This window comes from Trichechus manatus, unplaced genomic scaffold (assembly GCF_000243295.1).
Source record: "Trichechus manatus latirostris isolate Lorelei unplaced genomic scaffold, TriManLat1.0 scaffold00054, whole genome shotgun sequence".
In the NCBI taxonomy this organism is placed as follows: domain Eukaryota; kingdom Metazoa; phylum Chordata; class Mammalia; order Sirenia; family Trichechidae; genus Trichechus; species Trichechus manatus.
The window spans coordinates 15,195,117-15,219,171 of record NW_004443990.1 but is presented as its reverse complement, the minus strand read 5'-3'; the positions used below and the strand labels follow the sequence as shown (position 1 = coordinate 15,219,171).

Sequence of the window (24,055 nt, the reverse complement as noted above, 5' to 3'; positions counted from 1 at the left end):
ACCGTCGGGGGGCTGAGGCGCCCGGGGACCTCGGGGGCAGCGGCACCCGACAGCTGCCTCTCCGGCCGGTCCTGGGCCCCCGGCGCCGTTGCCCCCGCCCCGAGCTTGTGCGCCTCCTGCTCCGAGTCGTCGTCTGTGCTGCTGCCCAGTCCCCGCGCCTCCCGCCGCTTCTTCCGCTTGCGGTTGACGGCCGAGATGAAGGAGATCGCCAGCATCTCCCGGGCGTACGGCTCTTTCTTGGGGGCCCACGAGCTCTGTGCGGGAAGACAGGCCAATATGCAGGAGGCTCCCAGCCGTGCCAGTGCCGCCCTCTCTCCCAGCCCCAGGCTTGAAGGCCTCAACGCCCTCCAAATTCCCACCTGTAACAGCTCCACACCCCAGCACCCAATCTCAACAGGTCCAAACCAAGCCCACCTCCCATCATAAAATGCTCCTTCCTAACCTCCGTCCCAGCTGGAGTGTCACTATCCTCTCTGGAGACTCCTCCAGCGTCCCAGCCCTCAATCCTGAAGCCTTCTCAGCACCCCTTCTGGCCCTCCCTACTCCAGACCCTCAACTCTCGCCTCACCCCAACGCCCTCTTTCCATTCCATTATGACGCCCTCTTTCCATTCCATTATCCATTATCCATATCCAGCACCAGAGAAATCCTGTTAAACACAGCTCTGGTAATAATACTCTCTCAACAGTGAAAAAATGCTTTACAGTTTGAACCCATTTTGCATCTTCGTATTTCTTTGTTCCTTTCTCTGACCACGAGCTCCTACCCTCTTCCCTCTCCGCTCACACCTGGAAACCTACTTTCCTAGACGAAACTTGGCTTTCCTAATACTTAATATGAACTACTTGAGTTCACTTCCTCCCCTTCCCCTCTGCACCCCAGCATTTCAACCACCCCCTTTCAGCTCCCCACCCCACCAATCCTCAACCCAGATCACTCCAATCATAGTTTCTGCTGCCAAAAGTTGCCGCAAAATCCTGTACAAACCATGAGTGTAGCTGCCCCTGAGTTGTGATTTCCAACCCCAAGCGAGCAACTGCCTGTGGCCGACCCTACCTGCACCAGCTCACTGCTAAGCCCCGTGTGTGCTTTTCAGTCTGTCTTTACATGATCTCCCTAAAGAGCCCATGCTGACCATCATTACCTCCTCACACAGGTTCTCGTCCTCCCTTTCTGGCCTCCCCTCTGCCTCTTGGCAGAGGAACTTGTTCCCACACATCGCTTTATTTGTCCCACCACATGCTCTGAGGCCTCCCCTTCCAACACTAAACTCTCTCTTGACCTCCAGACTCTTCTTGCACCTGTGGCTATCTACCTGAGTTCCTGCAGGCACCTAACTCAACCTGTCTGGAACCACATTATCCTACTTACCCCTGCCCCAAACCACCTCTGTTTGCGTGGTTATCTGACTCCTCCCCCCGCCCCCAAAAAACCACAGCCAAGACCTCTCACTTCTCCTTCTAAAATGACTCCCAAAGCCAGCTCATCACCGTCCTCTGTTCAGTCTCTCACTCTGCCTTTTCTGGACCTTTCCACCCTCTCCTAACAGGGTTCCCTACCTTCCTCCTTGCTTCACCCATTCTCTCCTCCTCAGCAATGGTTCTGTGACCTGCCTGATGCTTAGAGGCCCAGACAGAAATGAGCCCAGGTTGACCAGCCCATGTTTAGCTGGTTTCTCCCGTCCTGGCCACAAGCTCTAGTCTAACAGCTAGGCAGGGTGTGCCAGGACAGGCATCATCACACAATCATCATCGTGTCTCAGAGGACAGGCTCTGGAACAGACAACTCGCTGTCTGTGGGACCCAAGGCAAGTTACAGAAGTTCTTCCTGCCCCATTTCCTCAACTGTGAGATAAGGACAATACTACCTCTACTCACAGGGCATTTGGGAAGATGAATAATTCTGAGCACAGTAACTGCCACATAGCAAATGCTCAGTAAACGGTACTATTATCAATATTGTGGGCTATTTTTACTCGGGAGTCAGTGATGACCGTAAGCATTATGATAATGACTGAACTGATACCCGCCACCAAGCAAGCTGTCAGGCTTCAGTTCCTCTGGAGAAGGGGCTTTTTAACTGGGGTCATGGGATGCGCACTGGGGACCCAAAGTCCCCCCACCCCCACCCCAGAGTTGTTCCAGGGTTTCTGTATGTATGTGTCTTTCTGGAGCAAGGGTGTATAGCTTTCCCCTGATTCTGAACGGGGCCTGGACCAAAAGTCAGTGGAGAACCCCTACCCTCCAGTGTCCGTGACACTGTGGTGTTTTGATCAATGCACGTGTTTTCATGTGGTCAGCTAGTTGTCCCTCAGGGTAAAGGTCATGGACAGGTTTCAGCTGGGGCCGGGATGGGGTGAGGCCATTCCTCAGGTGGGTTAAGGGAATATTTAGGAACATGTGGCGAAATGAAGTAAGGCAGGTGTGGGGAATCCGACAGGGCCCAGTTAGGAGCTGGGCTTCTCCCTGGGCCAACGGGGTCCTTGAGCTGGTTACTGCAGGCAGTGGAGAGAGTTGAGTGGGAAGCGAGGGACCAGCAAAGAAGACAAAAGAGGTCCCCTTCCTCAAGAACTTGGAATTAAGCTGATAAGGGAGCCTTCTGAGCATTACACTGGTAAGCTCCACCCACAGTAGAGGAGATTGAGAGCAAACGAGCTGATGTCTGTGGTGTGTGCCCAACTCACATGCCCACCATGAACAGCCAAAACCGTCCTTGCAGGAGGCAGGATCGGAGTGTGATTGTAATTCAGGGCGCTGACACCACACTGGTGTCCTGTACACAGCCTGAGAAAGCTGTGGAGATAGGGGATTGTTAAATCTGGAACAATGGTTTTCAATTGTTATTTTAGCCTGAGAGCAAGCTATTCAAACAGAAATCCTCCCTAGAAACCCAGTTTCCTGAAACAGAACAAAGGAGCACCCGGCTTAGACTGAGGAGGGTGGGGCTTAGAGCTCGCCCCCTCGGTCCTCCCATGCACCTGCTGGTGGTGATAACCCCAAGGGGGCTCTGAGGAACACAGTTTGATAACCACTGACCTAAATTTTAGAGAGTCAGGCAAAAAGAGCCTGAGGCTGGAAGTAATGTATTTCCAGTACTGCGCATTGTTCATCCCTGGCCTTGGGGAGCCTACAGCCTGGTGAGAGGCCATACCCTGGTCCCCAAGGCAGCCCCTTACCTACAACCAGGATGGATGCCACATGCTCTCAGGTGCCCAATGCCTCCTCCCCAGGCTCTGACTCTGGCATCCCCAGCAAGTAAGTGGTTCAGATCCCAGAGACCCCATGCTGCACATGCCATTCAATGCCCTTGTTCCCATGGTAGTTATTTCTCACTTAAGTTAATAAATTGGCACCCTGGCCCATGCCTCTGTTTCTCAGGGCCTTGGCTGGCTCGTCTGGGTTCAATCCCTATGCTGGAGAAATCAACACCCAGAGCCTGAAAGCAGAGGATCAAAACTCGGACTGTGGAGAATTCACCAAGAAACGCCCTGTGTCGAAAGGCCACCTAACCAGCTCTCCACCCCTCGATGCCTGAAAACACGTCCATTCAAACTTCTAGTTACCTACACTCTTTGAGCCTTGGTCTTCCTATCTGTAAAATGAGGACGTTACAAAATTCAAGCGTCTTTTTGTAATGATTAAGCGAGATAAGTATTTGTGAAAGTTGCTGGCATCTAGCAGGTACCCAACAAATGTAAATTCACTTCTCTTTTGTCTCACACTAGTCATTTTGAGTAACTCCCAGGGGCCACAATGAAGCAAGTCCCTGAGTCAGTGTAAAGACATACTTTTTGTAAAGCATGTTCTATGTTCAAGGCCCTGTGACTAAAAAGAGGACCTCCTGAGCACTTCCCAGGCAAATATCGGAGTCAAGCGGGCCTAGACTGGCAAGCAGTATATGCCAGGGCCTTGAAAGGAATGAATTCTATCACTAGAGGCTTCAGGGAGGAGGAGGTCTGTGAGCCATGGGGAGTCCAATGGTGGAGTCCACTGAGGACAGGGTGAGGTCACAGGAGGTTACGTGAGAAGGTCTTTTGGCCAGTGGGGCGTCTCCTGGGAGTGTGGAGGAGCCAGATCCACCCAGGACCACGCAGGGCTGCCAGGCAAAGAGCTGGCTCCTCTCTGGCCTGGACCACCCTCAGAGGTCCCGCTGCTGCCAGCAATGCTCTCAGTCCCTTTAGGAAGCTCACCTTGCCTTTTGCCACCCATTTCAGATTTCCTTCACTGGGCTCAAACTTTCCCCGCCTCTTTCACTCTCAGCTGAAGACCTCACCTTCTACTTGACTGAGGAAAGAGGAGCCAACAGCTGGGAACGCCCCCAACTCTCCACCATCAATTCTGCTTGCAGCTGTGCCAATCTTTCTTCTCCCCGCTTCCTGTTACACCTTGGGAAGCGCCTCCTTGGGGCAAAGGTACTCCAACCTGGTGGGCTCAGGTCCCAGCTCCTCCTACTGCCTTCTCTCTCTCATATGTTTTCCTCACGGGTTGGATCAAATTCTCCTAATTCCTTTGACTAAAAAGCAAAGTGGTCTGGCTTGTATAAGGATAAAGCCTTCCGAATTGCCTTGGCACTTACCTTGGACTTGGCTGAACTACAGGTGGTGGAATCTGTTGGCGAGAGATCAAAAGAAAAAGGAAAGTGAGATCAGGGCAAGAGAAGGCCGAGTCTTGTGAACACAATTATTCTCCACAAAGGCTTCAGAAACCAGGGAGGTATCAATCCTGAGCTCTCCCCAGGCCCAGGGAGTGTGCTGGGCCTCTGATGTCATTTCCTGTGGGGTAGGGATGGAGCCGAAAATGATGTCAGTCACCAATTCCTTTTGAGGCAGGAAGTGACATCAGGCTGCCAGCCACTGACCCTCATTTGCCCAGGGGTAAGGGCAAGGGAGGCTTTTCTTTGGGCCTGCTTCCTTTCACCCACCCCCTCCTGTCCCTGTTACTCTGAAGCACTGGAGAGAAAATGCCAAATACCACACACAATCCACAGAAACCACAACCGTGAAACACAGCAAATCACAGATGCTCTGGAGAAATGGAGACCACACAGGGCATAGGGAGGCGAGTGCCCTACATCCACCCTTACCATGTCCCCAGGAGATGAGAGGGGAGAGGGACCATGTGAATGAGCGAGTACATGGCAGAGAAGTGGTGGGGCTCAGGAGGTGATCAGAGCCTCGAGAGGCTCCAGAACTTTTGGGACAAGGTACCTGATAATAACCAGAGTTGTGAGGAAGAGTAAAATCATTACATCGATGGGGCGGGGGTCCCACTCCTTACTACCATTGGTGTGGAGAAGGAGCCAGAAACAAGTCCTGGAAATGCTCTCTCCAAGACTGAGGAGGGAGCAGGCTGATCCAAGGATCTTCCCAGGTCCATTGGGAGCAGTGGGCGGGGTGCGGTTAATCCACACTCTGGCAAGCAAGTTAGATGCCTCTTCCCCAGGCCCCCCACCCCTGCCCATGGTGAGAAGAGCAAGATGGGCTGACCACACAGCAATACACACGGGGCAGGGGAGCGGCAGCAGGTGATTAGAAGAGGCAGGGGGCTCCTGTCTGCCATCCCACCCCCTTGTATCTTCTGGCCCCTCCCCCAGCCTGCTTCTTGCCACTCGAGGTACCGCTGGTGTGACTGTCAGAGACAAAACTAGTACCAGTTGCCATGGAGTTGATTCCGACTCATAGCAACCCTATGTGTGTCAGAGCAGAACTGGGCTCCACAGCGTTTTCAGTGGCTGATTCGGTGGACTCGAACAGCCAAGTTTTCAAAGGGCCTTAACCATTGGCACCACCCAGGGACTCCCTGTCAGAAACAGGACAGGTCAAATACAAAAGGGGTGGGGAGTCAGTGACTTGGGCCTAGAAGGCACTGGCCACTGTCTCTGAGCACGTAAATCATCTTCCTCTGTAGAGAGGGCCAGAGGCCCTGGAAGCAGGACATAGGGGCCGAGTGACGGGGGCCCTGGTCTTTGAACTGGGAAGAGCCAGCCCCTGGGGTGACTGAGGCAGAAGCTATAGATATGGAGAAGGTTTCGGAGGTGGCATCACTGGTGTCAGGGGAGGCTGGGTCCTGCTACCAGCCAAGCTGGCCTCAGCCAGATGACCAGGACGGGCTAGCTAGTGTGGAGAGAAGGCGGCAGAGTGTGGGGGCTAAGAGGGCAGCCATCCTGCGCCCAGACTTCCTGGCAAGGGGGACCAATCTGGCTCCATCCAGTGCCTCCTTCCTCCTGAGAAGGGGCCTTAGGGGCCAGGGTTCTTAGCGGGTATGGGTGACTGATATGTCAGGAAGAGATCTGGGACATTTCCACCTGCCCCTCATGCCTGCCCAGCCTTCTTATAATCACCCGCCACTGTTAGTGACCGAGGTCGCAAAACCGAACTGTACCCTTTAAATCTCCAACAGGTCCGCTGGAGGAGGGGGAGGGGAGAGAGGGGTGGTGGGGAGGAGAAGAGAAGGGAGCAGGGTCAAGGGGGGATGGGAGGGGAGCACAGGGAGAAGAGGAAGGAAGGGGGTGGAGGGGTGCAGGAGAAAAGGAAGAAAAATTAAAAAGAGAACATGCCCAGAAGGCCAGCCCATGAGAAATTAAAGGCTCAGGAAGGAAACCAGTGAAGGAGGGCGAACAAAGCAACAAGGGCGGCTCCAACCCAGCCCTGGGTGGGGCAGCCGAGCAGATGAGGCAGGGGCACACAGGGCAAGCGGGACTTCCCAGAGGGAGAGGGCCCTAACATGCCCCAGACTCGGTGTCAGGGCAGGGGAGGGCCCAGCTGGGGCAAGAGCAGGGCAGCCGGTCATCTGGCCAGGCATCCGGGACCCTCAGGAATGTATAGCCCCCCTACCCCCCACCCTGCTCGCATCCCACTCCCCAGCCCCTGAACTCACCGGAACCTGGGTCAGCAGGGGGCACCGTCCTGCCAATGTTGGGCAGGAGGTACTCAATGTTGGGCACTGACTGAGGCTCCTTGTCGTCCACAGGGGTCTGCAAACAGGGAGGAGGGTCAGTCAGCACGCCCTCAGATGGCTGGACCATGGACTCTTCAGAATGGTGTGCTCTGAAGGCAGCCCTTGCCTCTTCCATCAGACTAGGGCTCCAAAGGCAGGGACATCTCCCTCATCAGCCAGGCGCTCTTGAAGGCAGGGCCTACATGGTCCCCATCAGACTGCTTTATGTCTTCGCCAACACCTGATGGACTCCCTGAAGGCCTGAGTTGTTCCCTCAGCTGAGGGCAGGAGATGTGTCTCTCCCATCAGATGGAGCTTCCTAAGACATATCTTCCACATAAGACTGAAGTGCAGGGACTGCCTTTGCTACTGGACTGGGTTTCCTCAGGGCAAGGCCTATATCTCCCCCATCTGACTACAGGCTCATGAAGGCAAGGACTGTTTCTCTCCCTTCAGACTGGAGGATCCTCAGGAGAGGATCTATATTTCACCCATCAAACTGGAGATGCCCCAAGGGCAGGAACCTTCCCCTGCTCCAATCTTGCTGCCCTTTCCCCCACCTGGGACCAACCGCGCTTCACGCCAGCCCCTTGCACCGACTTACTCTCTCTCCCTTGTCCTCCTCATCGCTGAAGAACCAGTCTGACTGCAGGGGAGACAAAAGGAAGTAAAGAAATCAGCGTAGGAAGGGGCTGAGGGAAGACAGGGATGCATGGGTCCCTCAACTTGCTCAGTCCCAGGGACCCACTCAGGTGCCGAATGGAGAGGTGCAGGAGGGGGCACCAAGAGGCATGGGTCCTTCTTAAGAAGTCCAGACTTACTGAACTCGTTGAGACTAGAGGACTCTCCGAGATTATTGCCCTGAGATACTCCATAAACCTTGAACCAAACGACCCTCCGAGGTCACCTTTTAGCTAAATAACAGACTGGCTCATAAAATAAAGAATATTACCAGTGAGTACTGCACACTCTTAAAAAATCATCTATATGAGACCAAATGGTCAACAATTACTCTAAAGCAAAGATGAAAGGGTAAGGGGACTGGGAAACCAGATTACTGGAAACGAAACATCCAGAATGGAATTAATGAGAATGTTGACACATCAGGAAAAATGTAACCAATGTCACTGAACAATTTGTGTAGTAGTTGTTAAATGAGAACCTAATTTGCTGTGTAAACGTTCATCAAAAAACACAATAAAATATTATTAAAAAAAAAAAAAGGCAGGGGTCCCTCCCTGCAGTGCAGTGAATTACTTAATATGGCCCTTCTAGCCATGGTCTTATAACTTCCACCAAATGACTGAGTGGGACTAAGGAGGTGCTTATGGCCCACAAAGAGGATTGGACAGTTTGCTAATAATGCAAATAAGGTGCATGGCACACTTGTGAAGGTGGGACCATGCCAATAAGGTGTACGAAACCCTAATGAGGGGATTGGTCAGTGTTGCCATCCCACCAGGCTTAAAATGAGCCATCCCAGAGGTAGAAAGGGGGGACCTCACTGCCACCAAGAATGAAGACCTAGGAGCAGAGCGCACCCTTTGGACCTGGGATTCCTATGCTACGAACCTCCTAGACCCAGGAGACAAGAGAGCTGCAACACTGGAGATGGCCAGAGACAGCAAGAAGCAGTAGCAGAGAAACGGTGACAGCAGAACCAGGAGACTGGCAAGAGATGGCGCGGTGGGCTTCCCAGCCCACAGAGCAAAAAAGCTGAGTGCCTTCCAGCAGGAGGCTTGCTGGTAGAGTAGGGTGCCTCCACGCACTTGTCAGTGGAGCTAGGCTTGCCGACCCACAGAGCTAGAGAGCTGAAGGCCTTTAGGCCTGAGGCTTAATGGGGGAGTGGGGTGCCTCTGGGCACTTATCTGTAGAGATAAAGAGCTTTGTAACACTTGCCCGAGCAGGGCAGAGGCCAGGCCAAGGGGCCAAGGGCAAGAGAGAAGCCTGCCTACAGGCACGGCTGAGAAGCTGTCCTGATCGAAGAACGGTATCCTGAGTCGTCCTTGATCCTGAATTGTAACCTGTTACTTCCCTAATAAACCCCATAACTGTGAGTATGGTCTGTGAGTTCTATGTGGCCATTGCAATGAATTATTGAACCCAGCAGAGAAGTAGAGAGTGCCGTGGGAGGGACGGCTGGTGTTAGAATTGGTAAAAAAGTTGAAGAGAGGAAATATATCTGACCTTCCTCTCACAGGAATCAGCCCTGGGCTATTGGTGCTGATAATGCTTCTCCCCGCTCATGAAGTTACAGGAAGTCAGACGCCCCCACCACGGCACCATTTTTATACCCCTGCTCTGCAACAGACCCTGGGCTGGCCTGGCTGCAAGAAAGGTCTCAGAGGGAGACTGATGGATCCTAGAACCCAACTCCACAGACTGAGAAACTCTCAGGGAGGGAAAAGGGTGGGCCCAGTGTGGGAGGGAAATGCAGCCTGGAGTGGGAGAGGGCCCGAGTACAGACGGGTTACAGGCTTATGGAGAGCTTCTCTTTTTGCCTGTTTTTCAGCCAACGTTGTCCTGAACACATTACTAGGGCACCCTCCCTACTTCGAGCCAGAAGGCAGGGAGGCTGCAGCGCCCTCTGATGCCAGCCAGGTCTACTGGTAGGAGAACGCCAGAGATGGCTGCTAGAGCTCTGAGAGCCCGCTGCTACCGTGGGCTCCACACTGACAGCTAGGGGCCGCAGTCCCCAACCCAGAAAATGACAACGGAGGCAAAGAGGCAAGGGCTTTCTCATAAATGTCAAACAGGACAGAAAATAAAGTAAAAACCCCACACTTAAACACACTTTGTGATATTTGCAAATCTTAAAGATAAAACTAAAAGTTTTCTGAAAAAATAAATATCAATACAGACTGCCTACAAAGGAACAAGTATCAGATGTAACCAGAACTCTCAGCAGCACCACTGAGACACAAGATGTCAAGAAAGCAAGTAATACTTTCAATGTGGGCAAGTCACTGTTCCTCTTTACACTTCAGTTTCCACCCACTGTGTGGTTAGAGGGCTGGTCTGGATGCCTTAAGGCCCTTTCCAGCTCAGCTGCCTCTGGGTTTGGCTCTGGAGAAGCAAGGCCTCCAGCACCCTCTGCTGGCCACTTAGGGTTCTCATCCCTTGATGGACAATAACAAGAATACATAGAAACACGGGGCTCTTGGTGCCTCCACGAAGGCATGAGAAGAGAAGTGACCAGCTCAAGACACACGAAGCATTGGTGCAGGCCCCCGAAGGACTCCTCCCTTCAGGCCCACGCTCACTGTCCTGTCCCATTTTACCCCACCCCCACCCAGGGTATCACCATTACCTTCCTGAAGCCTCAGTGGGCCCACAGGGAATGTGTCACTAGCACCCAGGCCAGAGCTCTGCCCCTGCCTCTGTGTCCATCTGCCCATTTCCAACAGCATGCTTCTCCTTGAAACCACCTTCTGAAGGCATGCCTCTACCTTCCCGGAGCTTCCTCCTCCCTCTGACTCTCACACACTAATCTTGGAAGCTCAGGAGCATCCTGATTCTCCTGCTGGGAACCTGACATCCCAGAACAGCAGGGATTCCCCTGACAGGGAATACAACGGGGAGTCCCAGAGGGAGTGGGAGAAAAGTGTGGAGTAGAACTCAAATTCACATAAAAAGACCAGACTTACTGGTCTGACTGAGACTGGAGGAACCCCCGAAGCCATGGCCCCCAGATGCTCTGTGAACCCAGAACTAAAACCACTCCCGAAGCCCACTCTTCAGACAAAGATTAGACTGGACTATAAAACATAAAATAATACTTGTGAAGAGTGTGCTTCTTAGTTCAATCAGATACACGAGACCAAATGGGTGGCTCCTGTCCAGAGGCAGGATGAGAAGGCAGGAAGGGACAGGAGCTGGTTCGATGGACATAAGAAACCCGGGGTGGAAAGGCAGAGTGTGCTGGCACATTGTGGGGGTTGCAACTAATGTCATATAACAGTACATGCATAAATTTTTGTATGATAAATATTAACTTCAGCTGTAAACTTTCACCTGAAGAACAATTAAAAAAAGAACAACAGGGATTCTAGGTTCTATTCCTGTTTTGCCTTGAAATGAAGCCTATTGCTCCTGAAGGGCATTCAGCTTTCCAGTGGCATTTTCTTAAGCTGTCTCACCCTCCCTGAACACACTCGGGCTAAGCAGGAGCCAGGTGCTCAGAAGGACACAGGCCTAGGTTCAAAGGGCACACACGCAGGGCAGGCTGCTTACATGCTGAATCAGTGTCTCAATGATCTTGTAGCGATCAGGCATGTGGGTCACCATGTCCGTCATGTTGTCCTCAGACGTCCTCACCAGCGTCGGCCCAAAGACCAGGGCCAGGTTCCGGGGCTCCATCTGGACAGAGAAAACCAAGAGAAGCAGGTCAGGGTTAACATCTCTCCAGACTCTGACCTCCAGCACCTCCTAGTCCTCCCTCAGGCCCCTGTCGCTGACCACACCCCAAGCTGTCCCCAGCTTATGGGCCAGATGCCCCTTGCATGGGCATGGTGGTGCTGGACAAGCAGTGCACAGGCCAGATTCTAGCCCCATTCACCTCAGGCCCAGTGGAACCTGCACACCCATACGGGGCAACCCTGAGTGGTCAGCACCTCCCCTTGCTAGTAGTGGGAGGCCCTGGAGTGGAAACATGTTGGAGGTTCCAAGGGCATTTTAGAACTGGGAGAAATCCTATAGCTCTCTTCATCTCCACCCCATCACCACAAAAACCAGAAGATACAAGGGGTTTGATTAGGGAAATGCAATGCAAGGGATCTGAGCTAGATCAGAGGATGGACTTCCACCAGATCCAGGGAGGCAGTGGTTCTCTGCCTCTAGAAGACTCAGGAACTCAGGAGAGGGCTCTCCAGGGAGAAGCACTGCAGGCATGTAGGGGGGCAGGATGGGGGCAGAATGACCCTTAAGGAGAACAGCAGGCCAGAGGGGCTTGAGAATATGCTGAGGAGACTGCCTTAAACTCCATGTTTCCCAAGACTCCATACTGGAACCTCACTTACCTTGTTTTTCTCCGAGTGGTCAGCAATGGTCTTGAGATGGCCCACGAGGAATTTGAGTGTCTCATAGTAGTGTCCTGGGAGATCCCGGATCTGGGCGGGAGAGAGGAAGGACATGGGGCCAGGCTGTGATACTCCCCCAGTGCCCCACGGAGACACCCAACGCTGTATGTGTAGGAGTCTGGAATCTGCTGTCTGCCCCCGCCCCCATACAGATGGGGAAACCGAGGCCCAGAGTGGGAATTAGCAGCAGCACTGGGCCCAGGCCCCCTGGGACAGGAGGTGCTCTCCCAGCCTAGCCCACCGGTGCCTTTTGCCTACCAGCATCTCTCTTGCCTTACCAGCTTCCGCAGTGTCTTCATGCGCTCCCTGGAGTCTTCAATGCGATTGGCCTCGATGAAGTCGTTGTATTTGTCTAGAACACAGTGACGACTCTTTAGAGAGGTAGGGCAGCCCCTTCTCACTCTCAGGGTGGGCAGGCCCCAGCTGGCTGAGGGGGGTCCACTGGGAAGTCAGTGTCTTGTACCCATGCTATCAGGTTTTGGGTGCTCCATGGCCTTGTGTTTATGTGACTGAGCCCACCACAGCTGCACCCAGGTGTGTATCTGACCTGGGTAGACCCAGCTGTGTTTGGAAAAAAATAAGACCTGAGCTGTATATTGATACTGGAAAAGAGGTCCCTGCCTGGTCTCCAGGACACCAAGCTTCAGCAGGTCAGAAGAGAAAGGTTTCCCAGAAATGGGGAGGGGCCTTTCCATCTCCAGATGCCCACACACTCCTGTGTCAAGGTCTCTCCAACTCCCTTCAAAAGTCCATGGGGGAACTTGAAAAATGGAATGTGATTAAATTTATTCTAAAATTCTTCTGGATAAGCAAATGCACAAGAACAGCCAAAGATATTTTTTCTTATTGTGGTATAATATACAAAACATAAAATCTGCCATTTTAACCATTTTTAAGTGTGCAGTTCAGCAGCGTTAGTTATAGTCACAATGCTGTGTGGCCACCGCTATTTGTTTCCAAACTTTTTCATCACCCCAAACGGAAATTCTGTACCCATCAAGCATTAACTATCCATTCTCCCCTCTCTCCCTTGCCCCTGCTAATCACTAATCTATGTTCTGCATTTGCCTATTCCAGATATTTCATGTAAGTGGGATCATATAGTATTTGCCCTTTTGTGTCTGGCTTATTTCACTTAACATGTTTTCAAGGTTCATTCATCATGTTGTCACATGTATTGGAACTTCATTCCTTTTTATGGCTGAATAGTATTCATATATATATATATACACACATTTTGGGGCTGTCTTTTTGCTGCCGAGTTGTAGCTTATACATTCTGTAGTTCCTTATATATTCCAGATATTAAATCTTTCTCAGATATATGATTTCCAAATAGTTTCTTCTCTTCTTAGATTGTCTTTTCACTTTCTTAATAACATCCTTTGGTGTACAAGATTTTTTTTTTTAATTTTGATAAAGTCCAATTTATCTTTTTTTTTTTTTGCTATTGTTGTTGTTACTCATGCTTTTGGTGTCATAGCTAAGAATCCACTGCTAAATACAAGGCCCTGAAGTTTCACTCCTATGTTTTCTTCTAAGAGTTTTATGGTTTTAGCTCTTATGTTTAGGTCGTTGATCCAATCTGAGTTGGTTTTCACATATGTTATAAGGGAGGGGAACAGCTTCATTCTTCTGCATGTGGAAATCCAGTTGTCACAACATGTTGAAAAGACTATTCTTTCCTCCACTGAATGTATTTGGTGCCCTGGTCAAAAATCAATTGGCTACAGATGTATGAGTTTATTTTTGGATTCTCCATTCTATTCTGTTGGTCTATATGTCTATCATTATACCAGTATCAGATTGTTTTGATTACTGTAGTTTATAGTACATTTTGAAATCAGGAAGTGGGAGTTCTCCTACTTTGTTCTTCTTTTTCAAGATTGTTTTGGCTATTTGGGGCCCCTTGCAATTCCATGGAAGTTTGAGGACTGGCTTTTCCATTTCTACAAAAAAGGCTGTTGGAATTTTGATAGGGATTGTGTTGAATCTGTAGATCACTTTGGGTAGTACTGACATCTTAATATTAACTCTTCTAATACCATGAACACAGGATGTCTTTCAATTTATTTAGGTATCCTTTAATTTCTTTCAGCAATGTTTTATAGTTTTCAGTATGTAAGTCTTTCACCTCCTTGGCTGAATTTATTTCTAAGTATTTTATCCCTTTAGAAGCTATTGTAAATGGAATTGTTTTCTTAATTCGCTTTTCAGATTGTTCAGATTACTGGTGTATAGAAACACAACTGATTTTTGTGTGTTTATCTTGTATCCCACAACTTTGCTGAATTCGTTTATTAGCTCTAGTAGCTTTCTTACGGAATCTTTGGGATTTTCTATATATAGAATTATGTCATCTGAGAACAGAGATAGTTTTACTTCTTCTTTCCCGATTTGGACATCTTTTATTTCTTTTTCTTGCCCAATTGCGCTGGCTAGAACTTCCAGTACAATGTTAAACAGCAGTAGCGAAAGTGGGCATTCTTGTCTTTTTCCTGACTTTAGGTGGAAAGTTTTCAGTCTTTCACCATTGAGTACAATGTTAGCTGTGGGTTTTTTGTAAATGTCCTTTATCATGTGAGGAATTGTCCTTCTATTCCTAGTTTGTTGAGCGTTTTTATCATGAAAGGCTGTTGGATTTTGTCAATGCCTTTTCTGCATCAATTGAGATGGTCATTTTTTTTTTTCCTTCCTTCTATTAATTTGGTATATTACGTTGATTTATTTTCTTATGTTCAACCACCCTTGCATTCCTGGAATAAATCCCACTTGGTCACCATGTATAATTCTTTTAATATGCTACTGAATTCAGTTTGCTAGTATTTTGTTGAGAATCTATGCATCTATATTCATAAGGGACATTGGTCTGTAATCTTCTTTTCTTGTGGTGTCTTTATCTGGCTCAAGGATGTTTTTTAAAGAGAAATGATAAGGGAAGATTTGACCTACCAGATAATGAAACATACTAAAAAAATAGCATGACTAAAGCAGTATGGTATGGACAGAGAAACAGACAAGCTGAACAATTATAAGACAGAAAGGAGGGGAAAAGACCATGTCGATATTTACTATATGATAAAGTCAGCACTTCAAATCAGTGGGGAAGTCACTGGGATGACTGGTTATCCTTTTGAGAAAAATTTTCATTTCTATCTCACATAATACACAAATTTAATTATATTACAGTGCTAAACATAAAAATTATAAAAACACTGGGAAAAAATAAGAAAATAATTTTATAATTGTAACTCCTTTCTACACGTGAGATGCAGAATCCATTAAAGAAAAATTAACAGCTTTGACTACATTTAAAAAATTGTTTTTAATTTCTATACTGAAAAGTTAAAAGGCAAATGGCAGACCGGGAACAAATATTTGCAAAAACTAACAAAGGCTTAATACCCATACTATACAAAAAGCTTGTCTCCTACAAATCAACAAGAAAAACAGGACAACAATTCAGCAGAAAAATGGGCAGACAGTATGAACAGGCAACTGCAGAGGAAATAGAATAGGTCAACAAACTAATGAAAAGATATGCAATCTTCCTAGTAATGAGGGAAATGAAAATGAAAACAATGAGATACCATTTCCCCTATCAGATTAGCAAAAGTTTAAAATATTAATAACATCTAATATTGATGAGGATGTGGGGAAACAAACTTTTGCTTATGCTGTTAGTGGCTTTCTCAGAGTACAGTTTGACATTAGCTTTCAAAAATGTTCACTGGGACTTTGGCCTACCAATTCTATACCTAAGATTCTACTTAGAGAACACGCATCCAGGCATGCAAGGACATATTCAAGGAAAGTCACTGCAATGTGTTTTGTAATAACAAACATTTGAAGCAACCTGAATATCCATCAATAGAGAAGTGATTAAGGAAATCATAGTCTATTCAGACAATGAATACTATGTAGTTGATTTAAAAGAAAATGAGGGAGAGCTTGATTTAAAAGAAAATGATGGAGAGCTCTCTGTACTGACATGAACAAATCTCAAAATTACAGCTCTGCTTTTAAGAGTAAGGAGCCCTGGTGCTGCAGTGGTTAAGTGCTTGGCTTCTAACTGAAAGGTCGGCAGTTTGAACCCACCAGCCACTCAATGGGAGAAAGATGTGGCAGTCTGCTTCTGTAGAGATTACAGCTTTAGAAACCCTATTGGGCAGCGTTATTCTGTCCTATAGAGTCACTATGGGTCGGAATCGACTTGATAGCAAGGAGTTAGTTTTTTTTTAAAGAACAACCAACTAGTGATGTGCTGGAGCCCGCTGCGCTGGCTCCACCGGCATCTCTTCCCTACAGTGACATCATGGTGGATGTGTTTACACCATATAAACTGGCAAATGCTACAACTCAGAGCTTTTTCACCCTAGAGAGCCAGATGTTAAACCTTTACCAGCACACCACTGAAGTCAACCAACTCCAAACTCCATGTCCGCAGATGTGTGTCTTTGTCGTGCATATAAGAGGCTCTGAGAGCAAACACAACAAACTGTTAATAAGCAGCTCAGTAAATGGTCAAGAGCTGGGCTCTGGAGCCAGCTGCTTGGGGCTGAATCCTGGCTCTGTCACTTATAACCTGTGTGACCTAGGGCAAGTGACTTAATCTCTCTGTGCCTTGGTTCCCTCTTCTGTAAAGTAGAGATAATACTAGTACCTGTCTCATGGCGTTGTTGTAGTGAGTGGCACCTGGCACATAGTAAGTGCTCAGAAAGTGCTATAAGCTCTGGAGAAAGGTGGGGGGTTGCGGGGGAGAATGACAGGGACCTTCGCATTTACTCATATTTGTACTAAGTTTTTGTTTTTGTTTTTTTATAAGCATGTTACTTCTTTTATATGAAAAAACTAAAAGTAAAACCAACAAACCAAACAAAAGTTGTCAGTACAACATAGACAGGTTCCCCCCATCCTCCACTTCCACCTCCTACTCACCGTCTGTGAACAGAGGCTCGGGCAACTTTCGGAAAAAGGACTTGAGCAGGCTGCTGATCACATTGAGGTCTTGCCAGCGCTGGGAAGAGGGCAAAGGTGTCAGGTGACAGCCAGGCCTAGTCCAGGTGCCCAAACCCCCGTGCCCCCAGGCCCAGGGCCAGCTGGGCCCAACCCAGGTGCCCATGCCTCAGTGCTAGTCCAGCCCTAGAGTCGAACCCAGCCCAGTCCCTCCCTGTGATCCACTTGTACCAAGCTCCATCCACTCCAGAGATGGTGGTGGCAGAACAGAGTCCCATCAAGGTCCTGGACCCTCTACCACCTGGCCCCAGCCCCTCCCTATTCCAGCCAGCCCAGCTGGCCCCAATATTTTTCCATCCACAGAAAGCACCAGGTGCCTTCTTTGGGCCAGGCACTGTAGAGACCGATGTGAGCAAGAGGTGTCCCCAGGCGAGCCTGCCCACTCATTCCCTATCCCTTCATGGGACCTACTAGTGCCAGGCTTGGCTCCTGTCTCCCAATACTCCCCATTAGTGAAGAGTACCCTTGGGCCCCTTCTCCTTACCCCCAAAGTCTAAGTATGCATAACTTAGCAATCATTCATGCCTGGCTCCTTCCTGCCTCAGGCCCTTTGCACTTGCTGTTCCTCAACTACAGTTCTCTTCTCCCTGTCCATCACATGGCTGACTCCTCATTCTGCCTACACATCACCTCTTCAGAAAGGCCTTCCCTGACTGTCACAGTTAAAGTAGCCACCATCACCACTGCCCCATCACTCTGCATCACAGCCATGACTTTGCTTCTTCCATGGCACTTAATCAGTATGTCATTGTTTTTTGCATGCGTTTCCTTGTTCCGCCTCGCTCCCTGAGAGGGCAGTAAGCTCCATGAGGGGCCAGAGATCATGTCTGTCTTATTTTCCATTGTATTCCCATCACCTACCTAGCACAGTTAGCCTGGCTCGTAGATGGTATAAATCAGTAGTTCTCAACTTGAATACAAGAATAAATGAAGAACTGTGGGTCGTTGACCCTTCTGGCCACCAGGGGGCATCAACACTCCATACTGCAGCAAAGTCAGTGACAACAACCTTGGTGAGAACTGGCTCAGAACAACTTATGCCCAGAAAGCAACACTATACCCACAACAAAGAGACACAAATAGACAATACGCATACTCATTACAATGGATCCACAACTTAATGCCAGACAATTTTACAAACAATATATTTCCCACAGGCTCAACAGGACAGCTGGATTCACCCTCCACTTAACACTTAGTCTAACACTCCCCACAACAAACAATGCCATTGATGTCTAAGGTGAAACAATACACCCAATACACTGGCATGCCCCCACTCTGGTCCCTAGTTTATACCAGCTGCCCCTCCAGCTCTGGTCCCTCTTGTCCCTTGGCTAAGGGCAAGTTCATGTGCTTCCCTGCATACCCACCTCCTACCCAGTGCAGCTCTTGCCCGCCTCCTACCATTGCTTCCTGGTCCTGAGGTATGGGCTCTTCTCCTCTCCCGGCTGCCAAAGCTAAGGCCTTGCTCCATCTCTCTTGACGCCATCTGTGTGCAAGGGTCTGCACCTCACTCCCAGCCTTAACTGAGTGCCCCTCTTCTTCTGTCCCACTCCGAGCGTGGTCCTTGCTCGCCTGCTGCCCACCCTCCCCCCACACAGCAGTTCCCCCAGTCATCTCACCTTGGTGCCTCAGTATGACCCCTGCAGGATACCAGATTATGGCCATCACCCCCATGCGGGTGACTGTCACTCCAAATCTAATGGGGCCACTACCAGACACATCCCTTCTCTTCAAATCCTCCTAAAGCTGCCCTAGTCCTCAATTTCTGCCAGGAACAGGTACCACCAGCCGCAGCTCAAACTTTTGACTTTTCCGTGCCCCTCCTTCTTCCCTCTCATGCAGTCAACACACAGCATCTGCTCCCATCCTCCCCATCCTCCCAGAACTGAATCCTCCTGAGCCCTCAGGTTTCCAATATTTCACAATTTCTTATCTAAACCCCCTGCTCTGTCTCCCTCATTCACATCCATTAGGTACAAGCAGAAACATTTCTCTTTCTCAAACCCAACTCTCATTTATGCCTCTGCTGAAGAACCACTGAAGGCTTCCTTCCTATTGCCCATTGGATCAAGGTCAAAGGCTTCGGTGCGGCCATCAAAAGCCCTTTGTCCCATGGGCCTCACCTCCCCACCTCCAAGCCCAGGAGATACATAAACTCTCAGTCCCGACTCTAAAACCCTTCTCTGGAATTTTGGAAAATGCCATCCTCCCTTCCTAGACCACCTTCCTTCCTGCCTGTCCCCTCTGATTCATCCTTCAAAGACTCAAACACTCTAGTCTACCACCTGCTCTGGCCTTCAGCATCCTCTTCTTCTTCATCACACAATTCAGTCCTTGATGAGCAACTCTCATCCTTTCCTCTTGTCCATGATTTAATGCCTATCTGTCATGTCTCCCCATCTTCCCAAGGGCAGGAACTCTGTCTTATGTACCGCATGAGGCTTCGCAGTATTTGATTCATGGGCCTTCACTGCCCAGATGCACAGTTTTCCAAAAGAACGTTTCCAGCAGAACTCCTTTTGTCAAATCGCAGGCAGATCAAAGGGAGAGCACTCTAGTTCAGGCACGGATGGGGGTCCTGACCTCCCCATGACCTCCTCCAGCCCCTCTGGGGAACCCTAGGACTCTGGAGAACACAGTCTGAGAACCACCGGCCCTGCTGCAAACTCTTAAGAGTGGTTATTAGATCCCTTCACAAGCTGGTCTCGTCTCATCTGATCAGCTGTGTCCCAAACTGCAGGCCGCTCCAGAAAACACCACGTACCCTCTTTAAACTGGGGGTCCACAAACCGTGAACATGTTTTTTACATGCTTCAAGCTAAGAATGGTTATTCCATTTTTAGAAGAAAAAGGAGAAGGAGGAGGGGGAAGGGGAAGCGGGGAGGAGAGTAAGGAGGAGCACGAGGAAAAGAAGACGAAGCAGCGCAGCAGCGCAGCAGCGCCAGAGACCCTATGGCCTCCAGCACCTAAGATATTTATTATCTGGCCCTCCACAGAGAAAGCTTGTCGACCCCTGGCAAACCTTCAGAGTCTACATCATTGCCCGTGCCATTCTCTCCACCTAGAACGCCATTACCTGACTTTCACTGGCTTCTAGTGATCTCCACTCATTCTAAAAGAGTCCCTGGGTTGCGCAAACTACTGACTGAAAGGTTGGTGGTTTGAACCCACCCAGGGGCAGCTTGGAAGAAAGGCCTAGTGATCTGCTTCCTAAACATCAGTCTTGAAAACGCTATGGACTGCAGTTCCTCTCTACATGCACGGGGTCACCATGAGTCAGAATCAACTCGACAGCAACTGGTTTTGGTTGTTTACTCACACTAAAGGCCCAGTCAAAACGCCACCTCAACAAAGCGGTCCCCAACCACCCCTGCTCCCCAGCTTCTGCCTCAGGTCTCGCATGCCACGACCACACTCGTCTGTTAGACTTCAGTCTTGGGGTGATGCCCACCCCCAGGACTGGCCTGCAAAGACAGGTTCCATCTTGCCCATCCTGGTGCCCTGGCCCAGTGCTGGGCACATCACAGGGTCCAAGGACTGCGACATAATGGACCCCGCAACCCTCCTCAGCAGAGCATCCCCCACACTACCTCAGCCCACCTCCCACAGACCCCCAGCAGACCCCCTCCGGGGAGCCCACCTCATCCTGCAGGTTGATGTCACCAGGTCCACGATTGAGCTGTTCTTGCAGACTCGACACCACGGCATTGTTGCCAGGCACTCGGTAAATGCCCGTGGACTCCAGGCCCCGGGCCTCCACGATGCGACAGCATGCAGCCACGATCAGGGGGACGCGCTGAGGACACAGGCAAGGTGGGGGTTAGGGAGGGTGAGGGCAGCACTCGCCATCAGTGGGGTAGGGGGCCAAGGTGGGGGCAGTGCCAGGAACCCTGTGTAGGGGACAAGAGGCCCTCTCTGCCTCTAGTCTGGGGCCTCGTCATGGTCAGAGAAGGAGCCCAGGCCGGGGCAGGGCCTCTGGGCCCTGACCTAGCCCTGCTGCTCCCGCCCTGGAGACCCAGGTGGCTGCTTTCCTCTCTGGGCTGTTTCCCCAGCTGTGTGTCACACGAGGTAAGGGGCTGGTTCCAAAGTCCCTTGCAGCTCGGTGCCTCGGTCTCCCCATTCCCTGCTTGCTCTGGAGTCTGGCAGGACCCACCTGGTTCTCCATGGCTGGCTGGCACTCCTCCAGCCGCACCCCAAATGCCCTTGGGGCTGCCTTCCTGTTCTTTTTGATGATGTTGATGCCCCAGGGGGCTTTGGGAGTGGCAGCACTGTCATCTGGGATGGGGGAAACAGAGAAAGCCAGAGTGAGCTGGGGGGATGCAGGGAGGGGCAGCAGTCACACATGGTCACATACACACATGCCACATTCACACATGTGTGGATACGTGGGGACTCCATCAGAGAAGTAACCAAGATGCTGAGGGCTGATGGGAAATTATATCCCAAGAGAGCAGACCAAAGGGATGAGGCTATTTACCCTGGAGGAGCGAGGTCTCAAAGTAATGTAAGGACTTCTGTGTGGCCTCAGGAGCTAAAACTAGGACCAGGAGGTAGGAGCTATAGATTCTGGTACAACCAAAGGAAGAACTTTCTAACAGTCATTATTTTTTGGAGATGGAAAAGGCTGCCTCCAGAGAGGATGAGCCTCCCATCCCTGAAGGTACATGAGCAGAGATGGGATTGCACGGAGCGGAATCAGACTCAGAGCCTCCAGACCCACACAGGCATATACAGGAATATACCACCAGCACACACACTGGAATAACCCTGGCACACACCCACAGGCACGAACAAGCAGACACACAGACACAGCCTGACATACATGCATGCATGCATGCACACACATGCGCACACATGCACATAAGCACATGCACACAAATTCCCTCCCCCCCTTTGCAGACCCACAGGTTCAGCCCTACACACACACACACACACACACACACACACACACATGCAGACACCACATCCTCTCAGCAGCCACCCTCCTACCCTTGCTCCCTGTGTGCAGGTCCTGAGTCCTGAGGCCACGAGCTGTACTCTGCTTGAGGAATTCAGACTTGAGGAACTCAGACTTGAGGAACTCAGACTTGAGGAACTCAGATTTGAGGAACTCGGACTTGAGCGCCGCCAGGCCGCGAGAGCCTTTGGGAGAGGAATCAGCTTTGGGCCCAGAGCTATGGCTGTGTAGGAAACAGGGGGAGAGGAGGAGTCTTCATCTGGGGTGGTTCAGTGTGAACCTCCTTGGCCTACCGCCACTTCAGACATCCCCCTCCAACCCTGAGGTTGCTGTGCCTACCTGGGCTGGAGCCCCTGGATGCCTCTGCCACCCCTCCCTGCCCGCCCCGCCCTCAGCAAAGGGAGCCCTGGGGAACAGCCCTCGGGCCTGGAGGTGGGCCAGGAGGACGTCCTCTGTCTGGCAGCTCCCCATCCCATGGGAACTGTTCCATGAGGAGCCCGGGCAGCTCCTGCATGTCACTGGCTGGGGCTGGGCCTCACCTCACTTTTCGGTAATCATTAAGCTTCTTGCTGATCAGAGCTTGGTTGGCACAGCCGGGGTCCTGGAGCAGGAGAAGAGAAGAGATCACATCAGTGCCCATGTCCAGCCTGCCCCAGGCTTGTCCCTGGCCCTGCCTCAGCCTCATCTCCCCTCTCCTCCATCTGCCACATGGAGAGCACAGACATTGGAGCGAGAGAGACCAGGGCTGGAGTCCCGGGCACCCCTCACCAGCTGTGTGGCCTTGCATAATCCACTTAGCCTCTCTGAGTCTCAGTCACCTCAGCAGTAACATGGGGTGATAATATGGCAACCTCAGGGTCGGGGTGCAGAATAACGCACAAAGCACTCATCACAGTCCTGGCAGGCAGAAGGGAGATGCCTAATGAAGGGCAGCTATTCAGTTGTGAAGTGACTATGCCCTGTTGGAGGCAGCCCAACCGGGCCCCCCACAGTAGGGGCTCCAGGTTCCAGGTACTTTCCTCCTTGCTGTGGGGAGAGCAGAGGGTCTGTGGCACAGGGGGCTGTGCACCAGCACCCCCTCACCCCATGGCCAGAGCAGGTGACTGCCTGGATGAGGCCCCAGACCCACTATCCTCTTGGTGGAGACCAACCCCCAAGCCCAGGACCCCTGCACAACTTTGTGCAGATTGTGCCGATGCACCTTTTGCAGGCACCTGGCTGAGGGGTGGGGGCAGGGGTAGGGGTAGAAACCCAGCCTGCGCCCCATGCCACACCTGCATCCTGGTGTGTAGCTGTGGCTGCCCAGAGGACGGGGAGCCATTTCTTAATTCTCCCAAAGTCCCTGCCAAAGCCCTTGGCTCAACCCCTACCCACCTGCTGCCAAAGACCAAGCCTCTTGGCTTCCTCCCAAGGTCAATTTATTCATCCCCCTTGCAGATGGGTCAGCCCTGCCAGAAGGGCTAGGCACAGTTTTGAGGCAGGAGTACCTCATTCTCTAATACACCCCTATAAGAGACTCCTGCCTCCCTCACTTCGTGTGAGAAGCTGAACTGACCTCTCTGTGCCAAAGCCTGCCCAAGGCAGTAATAACAATAATAATAATTATTATTATTCTAATTACAGTTATTATTGTTACTTCAAGTTACTGAACACTAAGGACACCAGGGACTCTGTCAGTGCACTTCTCTTCACACCAAAACCTAGGTAGCCAGAGTTGTAAGGTGTACCCTTGTTAGCCCATTTTATTGAAGAGGAAAATGAGGCTCAGAGCACCCAAGTGAGGTCCCACGGTTGGTGAGGGGCAGCCCTGGGGACAGACGGGCCCTGCCTGCCCACACCCCTGGCCCAGCTGGAGCTGGGCACGGCCCTCACCTCGCCCTCGGCCCTGCTGTTCTCCCGGATTGCTCTGATCCAGCCCAGCATGTCATCCCGGTCCTCAGCCTGAAAGAGATATTCACAGAAGTCAGCGGTGGTCAGCCGGAACACGTGCCTCCTCTTGGTCTCGCTGTAGGAGATGTCCACCAGGCAGGAGCCGATGCAGACGGGCGCCGCCTCGTCCTCACCTGC

General features: G+C 50.7%; 1 protein-coding gene across 1 annotated transcript in view; it reads right to left on the bottom strand.

Annotated features, from left to right (window-relative positions):
• Positions 1-24,055, bottom strand: part of ARHGAP23 (Rho GTPase activating protein 23) — a 69,229-nt gene that overhangs the window by 735 nt on the left and 44,439 nt on the right. Inside the window, exons 14-27 of the mRNA XM_004378122.1 lie at positions 23,861-24,055; positions 22,528-22,589; positions 22,128-22,211; positions 22,021-22,067; positions 21,185-21,306; positions 20,672-20,827; positions 16,951-17,029; positions 12,292-12,365; positions 11,954-12,043; positions 11,169-11,294; positions 7,540-7,581; positions 6,876-6,972; positions 4,576-4,607; positions 3-254 (exon numbers count right to left, since the gene is read on the bottom strand). The exon at positions 23,861-24,055 is cut by the window's right edge and continues 34 nt beyond it. Coding sequence (XP_004378179.1) covers positions 3-254; positions 4,576-4,607; positions 6,876-6,972; positions 7,540-7,581; positions 11,169-11,294; positions 11,954-12,043; positions 12,292-12,365; positions 16,951-17,029; positions 20,672-20,827; positions 21,185-21,306; positions 22,021-22,067; positions 22,128-22,211; positions 22,528-22,589; positions 23,861-24,055 — 1,458 coding nt within the window. The remainder of the gene's footprint in view (positions 1-2; positions 255-4,575; positions 4,608-6,875; positions 6,973-7,539; positions 7,582-11,168; positions 11,295-11,953; positions 12,044-12,291; positions 12,366-16,950; positions 17,030-20,671; positions 20,828-21,184; positions 21,307-22,020; positions 22,068-22,127; positions 22,212-22,527; positions 22,590-23,860) is intronic.